This window comes from Hevea brasiliensis, chromosome 9 (assembly GCF_030052815.1).
Source record: "Hevea brasiliensis isolate MT/VB/25A 57/8 chromosome 9, ASM3005281v1, whole genome shotgun sequence".
In the NCBI taxonomy this organism is placed as follows: domain Eukaryota; kingdom Viridiplantae; phylum Streptophyta; class Magnoliopsida; order Malpighiales; family Euphorbiaceae; genus Hevea; species Hevea brasiliensis.
In genome coordinates this window covers 16,354,700-16,370,083 of record NC_079501.1, presented here as the reverse complement: position 1 = coordinate 16,370,083, position 15,384 = coordinate 16,354,700, and the positions used below count along the sequence as shown (strand labels likewise).

General features: G+C 30.3%; 1 protein-coding gene across 1 annotated transcript; it reads left to right on the top strand.

Annotated features, from left to right (window-relative positions):
- The first annotated feature begins 3,186 nt into the window (after window positions 1-3,186).
- LOC110639562 (cytochrome P450 84A1) lies at window positions 3,187-5,222 on the top strand. Its single transcript, XM_021790565.2, has 2 exons — window positions 3,187-4,176; window positions 4,537-5,222. The coding sequence occupies exons 1-2, from the start codon at window positions 3,256-3,258 to the stop codon at window positions 5,155-5,157; spliced, it is 1,542 nt and encodes a 513-aa protein (XP_021646257.2). The 5' UTR covers window positions 3,187-3,255; the 3' UTR covers window positions 5,158-5,222.
- Window positions 5,223-15,384: the final 10,162 nt, after the last annotated feature.

Genomic DNA, 15,384 nt, shown 5'->3' with positions numbered 1-15,384 from the left:
ACCTTTGCCATTTTTTTCTTCATTATATTTATATGTAATTAATTCTATTACACTTACATTAAAATTTACAAATTCTCTACCAACATTTTCACTTCTCTACATTTTTATTTTCTTTTCAATAATTTTTTTTTCAATTAAGCAACTACTGTTTCTTAATTATAATTATTTTAGTCTTGAAATTAGAATATTTACGCTTTATCTAATTCACTAAAGGAAATAACTGCTTCCATAAAAGAGAAATAAAATTATTATTATTATTATTATTATTAATTTTTATTTAAATTGAAATACATATGATGTAATTTTTATTAAATTTTAAATTCAATAATATTCACTCCAATTACTTGTTCTTCCGTGAAAGAGGAGCTGTGCGTTGTTTTGTTAGTAAGAATGAGCAAATTTAAAAAAAAAAATGATTAATTATTTTTGTTCACGTAAAGATCTTAGCCCAACAACTATTTATTGGAGAGATTTGTTTTTAAATAAACATTTATTAAAGTGGCTTTCACAATTTATTATTATGCTAAGTAAGTAACCAATTAATATAATATGAAACAAGAAATTAGATGAAAAATATCACCACTCAAACAACTTAGAAAGTTAGTAATCTAATAACGACGTTATTGTGATGCTAAAGCACGCAATCTATAAATATTATTTCTTTTAAGAACTAAAAAAGAGGTATGGTATTAATCATTAAAACGAAATTAAAAAAAAAAAAAAAAAGAAATCTTATCTCAATACATATTGAGTGCTTCTCTTAATTTTGACTTTAATTATTAAATTAAAATCTCTTTTATCTTTTTTTTTTTCTTAAAAAATGTTATCTTGAAAAATAAAATAATGATTTGAACAACGTTTAGATCATGGCAAGAAATTAGATGAATAAATAAAAAGAAAATATTTTAGCATTTAATTAAAGAAGGTTTTAATGGTGAAATGAAACCGTCAATGGTTTCAATGTCTAACCACAGACAGTGACTGGGAATGAGATTAAAAGGTCAGGCATCAAAATCTCTCAACTTTCACTTCTGATCAAATATCACTAATTCCAATTGCTTCCATCCCTCTTGTATAGGCATGAGTCATACTCATATTGTTATAACATTTTAATTTGGCCCGCCTTCACTCGTATTTATTATTTATTATTAATGATAAATAGATAATTGGTTGAAGTAGGTAGCTGCCTCTATTGCAACTAAATAATCATAATTACATCCTATATATTCAAAGCATAAAAAATTGACTATATGTTTTGCAAATTATAGATATTGCACATGGAATTTTTCTTTCCTGTCTTGGATATTTTTCAAAGATAATTTTTTTGTTCTTTAAATAAGACTAAGAGTGCATCCCAGTACACAAACATTCAAAGATATTGCATATTGTTATATATATGTCAACCTTTTTTTGAGTTGCCCATTGAAAGTTGGGCTACACCACTGAATTGTGTAATCCTCTCATTTTACTGTTAAACATGCATCCAAAATTTTTAATTTATATTGAAGAAAAGAATGGATTTAAATTTTTGCTACATTTTTTCTCAACTGAATGCATACATTTTTGTTTGAAAAGGAAAACTTAAAATATAAAAGAAAATGGCCAGCTCCGTCCAGAAGAAAAGCACAACGTTTGTCCTTATTACGGACAAAAATGACGTATATTGAGTGTAGAAGCATTCCTGTTTTCATACCGGAGAAGAAGCAATCTTGAATTGGGACGTTACTCTTGATCGGAATGAGCCTTACGTGTTTGATTTTTAGTATTTGAAAAGTAACACATGACATAAATCAAATCTCATTTATTGCTTTGTGGGCACCTACAATCAGACTTTTGCCTATTTTCAATGGATTGTGTGTTAATTACAAATAGAGCAATACTGGTCAAAAGAAAGCTTGCCCTTTTGCACACAAACCAATACCCTCAAAGTCAAAGCCTTCAGCTTGAAACTAAGAATGCATTCTCTCTCTCTCTCTCTCTCTCTCTCTCTCTTTTCTTTAAGGAGGTCTGAGAAGGCATTCTTACTTCTTAATAAGCGAAATTAATTTGTCATAATTATCTTAGATTAAAAATAGTACAGGTAAATTATAGTATGTTTTTAATTGATTACTTCCGAGCTGCGATAAGATGGCTTGCATACAAAGCGTAAATTAAAATCCATATATTATATATCTTATCAATTGTATTGAGATATATATATATATATATATATATATATATATATATATATATATATATATATAAAGAGAGAGTTAATTAAAATACATTAAAACATAAAGACATTAATGTTGTGACTAGTCCTCAGTCCTCCGTTGATGGACATAATCAAACCCATTTCTTACTCCGGCAACCCAAACTCCAAAAAATGGAAAAGTCTTTCTAAAATAAGAACGTAATATGCCAAACAAGTTCACAATTATGAACTTCTATAATTATGAGCCAAACATAAAAACTTTATTACATAATATAATTAAGAAATACCATACACTTATATATACATAAATAGTATATAAAAATTAATGAATATTTGAAATGAGTAGATCAAGACTCTTATCTTTTAAATAAAATCGAGTGTTTCATCCTCATGGATGGAGAAAATATCCATTGAAAGCTCTTTACCTTCTAGTTGGTCGATCCGACGCAAACAGAATTAGTCTTAGTTCATTATATTATATATACATGTAGAATAAAAAAAAATAAATAGTATATAAAAATAGAATATTTATTTAAGTATACAGTTATTAAAAATTATGTATTAGAATTTTAATTTTACAATAACAATATATGTAAATATATTAATTAACAAGTACATTAAATTAATAATTTTTATATCCCTTTATAAATGCATGTTTTATGATAATAATAATAATTTTTATAATTATGTCAAATATATATGACTTATAATAAAAGAAAATTTATGAAAAGGATAAAAGTGACTTTTTATGAAAAATAAAAATCTTTCCACATGGGGTGGCCCATAATATTAACTTATTTATTAAGAAGGTTTAATATTAATTAACATATATTTATTTTGAAAAAAATACTAATAGAATATAATTAATAAATTCATTTTTCAAAAATAAAATAAAAAATACATGTAAAAATAATTTAGCGTGGGGAAATTGAAAAAGCTAGTCCACAGTGGGTGGTAAAGAAAATCTGTATATAAAAACGCCATGAAATGTTGAGCAACTTAGCTGCTAACATTGCAACTGGTAGTACGCACGAAGAGATATCATCACAAATTAATCGACCATGGAAGCCCTTCTCCAAGCTCTGCAACCTTTACCTTTCACTCTTTTCCTTATTATTCCTTTACTATTCCTACTAGGTCTAATCTCTCGCCTTCGCCGAAGATTGCCCTATCCTCCAGGGCCCAGAGGGTTGCCAATTATAGGCAACCTCCTAATGATGGACCAGTTAACCCACCGGGGTTTAGCTAAACTAGCTAAAGAATATGGTGGCTTGTTCCATCTTTGCATGGGAAACATTCACATGATGGCTGTTTCTTCTCCTGATATAGCTCGCCAAGTTCTTCAAGTCCAAGATAACATTTTCTCTAATCGACCTGCCACCATAGCCATCAGCTATCTCACTTATGACCGTGCAGATATGGCCTTCGCCCACTACGGCCCTTTCTGGCGCCAGATGCGCAAGCTCTGCGTCATGAAGCTTTTCAGCCGTAAAAGGGCTGAGTCATGGGAATCTGTGAGGGATGAGGTTGATTTCATGGTTAAAACCGTTGTAGCCAACAAAGGCAAGCCAGTGAATGTTGGAGAGTTGATTTTTACGCTAACCATGAATGTTATTTATAGGGCCGCTTTCGGTTCCAAGAACGAAGGACAAGACGAGTTTATTCGGATTTTGCAGGAGTTCTCCAAGCTTTTTGGTGCTTTCAACATTGCTGATTTCATCCCTTGGCTTGGATGGGTTGACCCACAAGGCCTCAAGCTCAATTCTAGACTTACCAAGGCTCGTAAATCCCTTGACAGATTCATCGATTTGATCATCGATGAACACATGCAAAAAAGGAAGCTGGGTAATGTCTCTGATGATAACACCGATATGGTGGATGATTTGCTAGCTTTCTACAGCGATGAGGCTAAAGTAAATGAATCAGACGATCTTCAGAACTCCTTCAAACTCACTCGAGACAACATCAAAGCTATTATCATGGTAATTAAGCTACCTTCTTTTCAAATATATGGGTAATTTTCCGTTTGAGTAAATTCTTCAATACTCATTATCTGTCTTGTAGCACCAACATCAGAAACTATAGAGTTCAAATCCCGACACTGTCTTTCTTTCTTTTTAAAATTCATACACACACAAGCACACGCATTTTTCAATATTTAATTTTTTGAGAGTTTCTATCATAATTTTTACAAAGTAAAATTTATTTTATTAATAGCTACTATTAAATAAAATAATAAAGTGGAAACAAAGAAAATTTAAAAAAAAAACCACTTTTTTATCCTATGCTATATAAGGTGGATTTAATTAATTGGATTTTGATAAGAATATGGATGTATGCAGGACGTGATGTTTGGTGGAACAGAGACGGTGGCGTCGGCGATAGAGTGGGCACTGACGGAGTTGATGAGGACTCCAGAAGAGTTGAAAAAGGTCCAGCAAGAGCTCGCCGAGGTGGTGGGCCTAGAGCGGCGAGTGGAGGAGAGCGATTTCGACAAGCTGACATACCTTAAATGCACACTGAAGGAGACTCTAAGACTTCACCCACCAATTCCACTTCTCTTACACGAGACCTCCGAGGATGCAGAGGTCGGCGGATATTACATTCCGGCGAAGTCTCGGGTCATGATCAATGCATGGGCTATCGGAAGGGACCAAAACTCTTGGGAAGACCCTGAAACTTTCAGGCCATCCAGGTTCTTGGAGGAAGGAGTGCCTGATTTTAAAGGGTCAAATTTTGAGTACATTCCATTCGGTTCGGGTCGGAGGTCCTGCCCGGGAATGCAACTCGGACTCTATGCTCTTGATTTGGCGGTGGCTCATCTTCTTCACTGTTTTACATGGGAGTTGCCCGATGGGATGAAACCTAGTGAAATTGACATGAGCGATGTGTTCGGACTCACCGCTCCTCGGGCGACCCGATTCATTGCGGTTCCGAACCTGCGTTTGTTGTGTCAACTCTAAAAAATTATATATTCATTTATAAATTGGAGAAGTATACAAGAAAGGCAAAATATTTTTTTAGATTCGATTTGATGTAAACTTAAGACATAATATGTGCAGTGAAGCTCACATGTAAAATAAATAAAATTTATATATATTTATATTTTAAATTTATAATTAATTAAAATAATTTTTTCTTAAAAAAAAAGAAGAACAAAATATGAATTTTACACAGAGAGTGAAACCGCATCAGGTGAATTTGCAATCGAAGGGAAAAAGAAAAAAAGATACTGAAGAGGTAATTAACCATTGAAGAGACTCTTCTCTTTCATTTCATGATGATTTTATCTCTTTCTTTTTCTTTTATTGGATTTTTATGACACTCAAATAAAGTCTGTAAACGAAAACTTATCTTGACAATCAAAACCAAACACTTCCGAATGGGAAAGTGCATTTGAATGTGTGTTTTTAATCTCTCTCTCTCTGTATATTTTTTTCCTTTTTAATAATGAAGTTAAGACCCATAAATAAATTCAATTAATTAAAAAATTTTAATTATTAAGTAGAATGAGCAAGCTATTTTTGGAGAGGCGGAGACGAGGAAGACTATTAATGAGGCAGTTTTTTTACGTCTTTGGGGAAGATTTCTATTTTTGGTGCTCAGCTGCATCAAATCCTCCGTTATGAATGTGTATAAATTAAATGTTACTTAAATTTAAATATATAAAATTTATATATTTAATAAAGAGATATCAACATATACTTTATATTTTAAATTCATAATAAATTAAATTTATACAAGAAAAATCATACTTTTAAAGCTACTCAATTAGTCACGGCACCAAGCACATTTTCCAAAAATATCTTAAAGTCCATCTATCAAATTATAATACGGAATCATCTCCATATGTCTCGACCAAAGAAAGCAATATTGGAAGGTGTCAAACTAGACTAGAAGTTGAGGTATAAGAGAGTGCATTTGGAGTGTGATAATAAGTATGGGGCCGTATGCATTGTTAAAGGTTGTATGGAGGTCACTAGCAATGTGACTCATGTAAGAGCTATTGTAAACCATATTTAAAACTTGTTGAAGTTAAATAGAGATTTCCGTGTTTCACGTATCTTCAAAGAAGCCAATTTTTCTACTGATTATCTTGCAAATCATGTTGCCTCTATTTCTCATGGATTTCATTTCTTCTTGACTTCTGCAGTGAGCGACATGTCTTGGCTTCACTACAATTTAAGCAGAGTTGCACACTCTCAAAGCTATGTTTAATTTCTGGTTTTGAGCTGTTGCTCCTCCCTTTTCACAAATAAATAAATGAATAAAAATTCAATAACCCCCTTCATACTATTCAAAGCATCAGCTCCTTTTTCCTAAATGAAATTATTAGCCTAAAAAAAAAAGTAAAAGGGTTATTATTGAGATATTGAATTTCATAGCTTCAAATCTTTAAATTCTTTTAAACAAATCAAAGAATCAAATGAAAAATTTTCTCCCCTATAATAATTGAATAGAATAGATAAATATTAAAGAAAAATCCATTATCAACCAGCGTAATTATATTGGAATCGTTTTCATAATCGTTGAATTTAAAATTTCAAACAAAATTAATTTTATGGAAACAAAAAGAAAATCCATTAATTAATTATAGTAAGGTATAGGAGGCCCACTAAAATCGAGGAAGTAGGTGAGAACCTAATAGCTTGGAGCCTACATATATAAATACTGAAAAGGAAAGAGATATCCATTTCAACAGTACTAGATGTGTGAAAAATTGCTATCCATGTAATGTTTTACCTCCATATATAAAATTTTGTGAACAATGAGAAAGCTAGAGAGAGATTGGAGAGAAACTGGGATTTTTTCTGGTAGGCAATGAAGAGGACTTGTGGCCTTTCTTTGAGTTTATTCTCATAGAAAAATGATGGGAAAAGAACACTGGGAGATGGATATGCAAGAATTTTGTCGGCTTGGCTCCATCTTTCAGATTTCATTTCATTTTACATTTCAAGCTCTTTGCCTTTATCTTCAATCTTCAACAACCTTTGATTTGGACAGCATCTGCGATCCGATGTGTTTATATGCTTTTTCGTGCCTTTAATTTCATTCCTCAAAAAAATCTTCTTTGTATCCACCTTTGGAACTTTACTAAAAAAACCCAGAAACTTCTCTAGCCTTTCCTTTCTTTTGCAGAAATTTATGAACTACCACTCACAGATTTAATCTGATAGCTACTGCTTTCTAATTTTTTAGATTCATTTTGTTAGCACATTTAGAGTTGGATGCACAAACTTCAGACTACAAAACGTAGTTAATAAGAATGCTAATATCTACCACACTTGTAGTGCATTCTATTGGATGTTACTTGTCATACATTATTTTTAAGGTTTGCCCAAATTAGAACACCCCCGACTCTATAGCATCCAAGATTCAAGCAGCCCAACTAAGTTTCAGAACAGGATCGCAAGAATGCCGGTCATGGAAGACAAGAACTCAGAAGCTCGTAGAGACAAAACAATGGAAGAAGAGGCAGAGCCCAATGACTTCTCAATCTCTTTTAACCGGAGGAAAAAACCTCATAAGTGGACTTAACATTTATATACTCGAGGTACCTCTTCCACCATACCTAGCAGAGGAAGAACAAACTCTACAGTTAAAACAATAACCCATCGCAAATAACAAAGCTCAATAGAACCATCACCCAAGGAGTCAAAACCAAAACCCTCTCCAAATTGCATAGACCTGCAATTTTTCTCTGTACTAAATACACAGAGAGATTAGTTTAACAAAATAGACATTCGATTAAGCTATTAAATCAAAAATAGATTTATAAAAAATCAATTTAAACAAAATTAAGAAAAAAAAATCATTGAATAAAATTTTAGTTAATACACGATTCATTTAAGGGTTTCTTATATGGTTAGAACTCTTAACAATATATCATAAAAAAAATAAAAAAAAGAAACTCTAAACAATATCATTCAAAAGCTTAAAACCACATAATAGAAAAGTTTAAATTATTAGATGGAAGCCTAAACAGCATCCTTTTTAAAGGATATTACGTCCTATTAAACATTATAGGTTGACATGTGGTAATATTAGATTGAAAATACACATATTAGTTTTTGTTGAATAATAATTTGACTTGTTACTACAAACATGTCATTGATATACAAGGCACAAATAATGAAATTTCAGTGTTAAAACACATCGTTTTTTTTTTTTAATCCATTATAAATTATTTTAAATAAAAAATGTTAATTTTTTTTATTAAAAAAAATAATTTTATTCATTTATATCTTTCATCGACCATGCTAAAATCAGCATGCAGTTTGAATTACAAATTAACAAGGATTCGATTACATTGCACATATAAATCAATAAATATTTAATTTCTCGTAAAAAAAAAATATCAGCAATAAGTTGACAGATTCATAATAAAAATATAGTTTTGTGACAGATTAATAATGAATCTGTAACTGATCCATCGCTAAAGGCCATTAGCTTTGAGATTTTAAGCAATGATCATAATATATTTCTAAACAATTATTTTTTCAAAAAATTGACTTTTAATGACGAATTTAGTTAGCCGCTATACTCTCATTGCTAAAGTATCAATGAGTTATTTGTCACTTATTCATAGCTGATCTACCACTAATTAATATTTTTATAACAAAATTTTGATTCGTCGCTAAATTCGTCTTTGATATTTATGTTTTCTTATAGTTTACATTATATATAATTCACAATGTCACATCTTTATTTAATACAAAAAAAAAATTGAGCACATATCCTCCAAATTTCAATTTTCTGATAGAATTTGAACCTTAATTGAAAATGTGTAAATTAATTGAGTAAAAAACTTATTTTAAACTTATTTAAATATAAATGGACTAATATAAAATTTGTTGTACATTGTAAAAAATGAAATGCTTTATTAAGGAAATCTGATAGCATATCTTAAAAAAAAATAACAATAAATTTTACACGAGCTTGTTTTATTTCTTTCAAAATTCAAGGAAATTAAAAAAAAGGAAAGCGTTATTGGAATACTGACAAAATTAAAAATGAAAGTTTTAAATTTTTATAAAATATTAATGGAACTGAATTAAAAAAAAAAAAAAAAAGCATTCAATTTCAATAAAAAAAGTAGGCAGATAATCAAAGGTTTCATTAAATGGGATGCAAATTTGGACAATTGTTTGTGGACGAAATTTGAGAGTTGGGAGTGTCATAGCTTTCGTATCTTGCCTTTGTCATTTTTTCTTTAACTGCAAAGAGAAATTGCATTGCATGGCCCATTGGACAGGAACATTATAATATGACTATACAAATTATCAAATCCTAACCAATGATGGAAGCCCAAATAAACAAGCCCAGCCCCTAAATAAACAACCCTAGTTGAAACAAACTGAGAAACCTTGAGCATCTATCAACACAGCCGCTGCCGATCATAACTGGGCAAGAGAAGCTCACTGGAAGCCATTTTAGGGAAATCCTTCCTCCATAAAAATAAGAAAGCAGACAAAGCAAGGAAAAATCACTCCACAACCAAGCAAGCATACCATCCACAGGCTCAGGGCCATGGCAGTCTCATTCTCATCTAGCCATGGAAAGCTAGCAAACAACATTAACGCCGACTCTTCCATCCCCAAATAGTCTTTCACCGAATCTCTCCCAAAGTCAATGAAAATCATCAAGAAGGGGACCACTCAAAACAGAAGAAGCACCAACACTAAACATAACTTCAAACTCACTGCTTTCACTGGCAGATTTCCTCCATAAGACCTTCAATAACAGAATCATATCTACACAACCAACCACCAAAATCTAGAACTATACATTCCAGATCAGAGAGGGGAGGGAACCTGACCTAGTCAGAGAGGCACCATCCCCTACTCGAAGGCAGGGGAGCCACTGAAAAATCACTTTGCTGAACTGAGAAAAACAGAGAAGAAAGACAAAGTTTCTTTAAGAGGATTATCTCTCTAAAAAATTAAAGAGAGGAGTTAGCCGAATCTTCCTGTCATGTCAATGTCGGATAAATGTAAAATAATTATTAATAAATCATGTTAGATTCAATTATTATCCTAATAAAAATTTTAGATAAATAAATTCTTACAGATTTAAAAAGGGTATTCGATGCGAAGTTTAATTGAGTTATGGTTATAATTATGAAAGATTTTTTAATTTAATAAATTGATTTTTTTTTTATTGATTTTTCTTGATTCACACATAAAACTTTAGTGATAGAAAATTTTCTTGAGATGATTTTAATATCTATGACTTTGTAAAAAAGGATGTGTGTGATCTTATGGGTAGAGAAAATATCAGCATATATATATATATATATATATCCAATACTTAATTTGATACGTTCATCAAGTATCTTTATACAATTAAAATTAAAATTTATTTTAATTAAAATAAATATCAATTAATATTAGGCCACGTTAAAAGATTGATTTTGGCCTATTTAATTTTTCAAAGTTACAGACAAAATCTTACATTTTCCTACATGGCACGATAATCAAGGAATATAAACTTTAATAGTATAAATATTAGGCATGCATAAAATAAATAAATCCTTTCCATTATATACTTCATAGTTATCTTCCTATAATAAATTACTAAAAGTGGGTTATAGCGGTTGTACATTATTTAATCACATACTCTCTTCCATATATCACAACACTACAACACTAGCAACTTACCATAGTATGTTTATAATAGATATATGTATATCACATCATGATCCACAATAATATCTTGAAAAGACTTTTCCTGTTATCATTCACTCAAAATATTATGTGTACACAATCATGAGAAATAGGAAATTCTTTAATGTGTATCAGAAACACATCAACGAGCTCAGAGTATCAAAGCTAATGCATTATATATTAATACAACCAAGACCCATTATAAGAAAATGTTCTTTAAATATCTTAAGTTGTGAATCCTTAATTAATGGATCTACTATCATGAGATTAATATTATTATGCTCAATAAACACTCTTTATTTTTGAACTTTCTCCTTAATGACAAAATACTTTAATTCCATATGCTTGGTACATTTGGCATATTTGTTGTTTATGGAGAAAATACTGCTGCGTAATGATCACAATGAATTCTCAGTGGCTTGCTAATGGTGTCGACTAATTCAAGTCCTGAGATAAAATTCTGCATCCATAATACATGAATTATAACTTGAAAACATGCCACAAATTCTACTTTCATAATGGATGAAGCAATGACAAACTAACTTTTGCATTTTTCTATGATACTGTTCGTTCAGCTAATAGCAACAAGTAGCCAAAATAGACTTTTAATGTCACCATATCTAGCATAATATGAATCTGAGTATCCAATCACTTCTAAATAATTAGATCTCCTATAATGAGCATGAATTCTTTAGTTCATTGCAGGTACCATTAAACCTTTTTTTTGTAGCTTTCTAGTGATCCATTTCAGGATAAGGAATTATACCTGTTTAAGCATACATCAAATTGCCTACAACTGAAGCATAAGGAATTGATTTCATTTCTTTACGTTTCACATTATTCTTTAGACATTGATTGAGACTAAATTTTTTTTTCTTTTTGTCTGGGAACAATTCATGCTGAACATTTATGCATATTAAATCTCTCTAGAATTCTATTAATATAGGCTTTATGAGACAATCTAACAGTTCTTGTGATATATCACGGAAAATTTTTATTCCAATCACAAAGAATGTCTCTTCTATATCTTTCATTTCAAAATTCTTTGAGAGAAAATCTTTAGTCTCACGTAATAAAATCTTTAGTCTCACGTAATATGGCCAAATCATTTGCAGCAAGTAAGATATCATCAACATATATAATTAAGAAAATAAATATACTATCACTAATCTTAAGATATATACATCGATTAATGATTTTTTTCTTTAAATCAAAAGACTTTATAGTATCATTGGACTTAACATACCACTATTGGAAAGCTTACTTAAGTATGTATATTGATTTCTTAAGTTTACACACCATATGGCTCTTTCTTTCAACTGAGAAACCTTTAGGTTAGTCCATATAAACTTCCTCTTTAAATTTTAGATTTAGAAAAGTTGTTTTCACATCAATTTGGTGTAACTCTAAATTATAATGAGCCACCAATGCCATAATAATTCTTAATGAGTCTAATTCTTTAAAACTGGTGAGAAACTCTCCTTATAGTGAACACCATACTTTTGAGTATAACCTTTGGTAATAAGTCTTATTTTATATCGTTTGATTTTGCCCTTCGAGTCACGCTTGGTCTTAAAGACCCATTTACACCCAACTCATTTAGATCTTTTAGGTAATTCAACAAGATCCTAGCTTTACTTTGTTCCATGGTTTTTAACTCATTTTCCATGGCATCTAACCACTTATCAAACTTAGTACTTTCTTATGGCTTATGAAATTGAAACTAAATCTTTATTGATTCCAATGTCAAAATCTTACTCTTATAAGTAAACCACATAATCATCATTAATTGCCGATCTCTTTTCTCTTTAAGATCTTCTTAATGGCATTTGTTGTGGTTCACATTCATTAGCTCTTTATAGGTTAGCTTCTTTAGGGTGTGTTTCATCATGATGTTATGTAGCATTGTTAGAACATTAAGCAACTGCTAGAACAATAAGTGGAGTAGGGGTGCATATCAAAACATTAATAGGCATAGGAAAATCAACTTTAATTCCTTGTATATCCACATCCTATCTCCCAACACTCCCACTAACTTCATCATTTTTTAAGGAATTTAGTATTACCAGTTTCCACAATTCTTAGAATATTATACCCTTTAGATTTCTATGGATAACTAATAAAGTATCCATTTATCATTCAAGAATCTAATATCTTTTGATGTGGATTGTAAATTCTTACTTCCGCTCAACAACCGAAACATGCAAATGCCTTAAAGTAGGTTTCCTTCCAATCCACAATTCATAAGATGTTTTTGAGACTAACTTACAAGGAACCCTATTTAATAAGTATACTGTGGTTTTAAGTGCATACATACACAAAGATATAGGTAAAGAAGAGTTACTCATTATACTCCTAACCATATCCATTAAAGTTCGATTTCTCCTTTCAGCCACCTCGACCTCATTTTATTGAGGAGTACTGGCATAGTATATTATACACATATGCCATGACTTTCTAGGAACTTTACAAATGGACCAAGACATATTGTCCCAATTCATTTTGTTTCTCATAATATTCACCACCTCTATCTAAACTTATTATTTTTGTCTTTCTATCTAATTACCTTTAAACCTTATTTATATACATTTCAAGTGCATCTATTGAATGAGATTTTTCATTAAATATATTCATAACGTGAAAAATCATCAATAAAGGTGATAAAGTATTTTTCTCTACCAAAAGATAGAGCATCAAAAGGCCCTTATATATTAGTGTGTATTATTTCAAGAAACTTCTTACTTCTTGTGGCTTATTTCTTATTATATTTGCCTTGCTTTCCCTTAATGCAATTCACACATATCAAAATCAGTGATATCTATACTCGATAGAATCTCATTCTTTATCAATATCTCTAATATTTCTTTGGATATGTGACCCAAATACTTATGCCACAAGAAAATAGAATTCTCATTCAGTCTACTATGCTTAATTTCAATATTGCTAGAAGTGATAGGTAGGGATTGGAGCCTTCATATGGTTCCCCATAAATAGGAAGTCTTAGTTGGGTTTTCGGTTTAGACCGCAATGAATCCTTTCATCACATTGGATACATAAATAATAGCACTAAAATCAAGCCACCAAATATTATTAGAAACTTCAAATAATTTTGATTTGAAATATACATAAGCATAAATATTACCTTTCTTTTCAAATTAAGTTTTATGTAATAGGCAATCTTTCTGATAATGTTATACTTTTATACAGAAGCGATACTTATCTGTTATCTATTCCTTTTCCTTAGCTTTAGTAACATTTGAAGATCATTTGTTTTTTTTTTATTAAACTTATAGGCTTTAACTTTAAGTCCTTTATCAGCTTCTTGACCCATAATATTAATGGAATGAGTCCCTTGATTCTTTAGTCTTGTTTCCTCCTAAACTAGCTTACTAGCCAATTCATTAGCATTCCACTTATCCTTAATAGTTTGTAATTAATTTGAAATGGCCCATATTCAGGAGGTAATGAGTTCAAAATAAACTAAACTAAGAAGAAATCATCAATTGTCATTCTTAAGATTCCTAGTTTTACTGCAATATCACTCGTTCCAATAATGTGCTCTTGCGTACTCTTTGATCCATCATACTCATGGTCCTGAGTTATGCCATTAGAATACTAATGAGTGACTTAGCTTCAGAATAGAACATATCTTTCATAAGTTTAAGGTTCATAAGTTTAAGGTATTTTTTTGAATTTTCAGTTTATGGAATTATAGTCTAAATGTTGTTAGTAATGGTCATTCGCAAAAATATAAGGCTCTATTTGTTTATCAATTCCTATTGCTTATGGTATAACTTCTCTTTCTCACTGCTTGTATCCATAATAGCACCAAATTTATCTTCCAATAATGTCAAATCAAGGTCCAAGACACCTAAATGGAACTTGACTTGCTCACACCATTCAAAGAAGTTCAATCCATTAAAACAATAGCAGATTAAGCTTACGAATGAAGAGAAAAGCTGCAATATGATATTTATATGCTCAAAATAGATTCAGATAACTTTAACAGTTAGAGTATAGTATAGTTCTCTTTTGGGTAGATACTATAATATACTATGCTAAATTAAATGTCTTTAAACTTAATTAGATAATCATTAACTTGCATCAAATATACATGTTGTCTTTGGACATCTAATATATATTTAATAAAATATTATTTTCCTTATAATTCTCACTATTCATAAACTAATTGACTTACTTTTGAGTAAAATCCTTAAGTTTTGATGGCTAGTGGGTGTTAATTAATTCATTTTTTATCATAGGCATCTATTAGTATGGATAATTGATAATTTTTTTTTTATATGCATGTAAGCGTTATTCATAGTTTGGCCACTTTGATTACTAATAAATTAAAACAAATACCATAAGGTATGCATATAAATTATTTACCTTAATAAAATCTATTATTTATTCAATAATTAGGTTTAACTATAATTCTTAATTAAATTGGATGGAAAATATAATTTATTTTCTTTAAGGGATTAAATTCCCACTTACAACACAAATTTATGTGTTAGTTCTAAT

Coding starts and splice junctions, on each gene's coding strand:
- LOC110639562 (XM_021790565.2), top strand. CDS start 3,256: ATGGAAGCCCTTCTCCAAGCTCTGCAACCTTTACCTTTCACTCTTTTC. Junction 4,177..4,536: donor ACATCAAAGCTATTATCATG/GTAATTAAGCTA, acceptor GGATGTATGCAG/GACGTGATGTTTGGTGGAAC.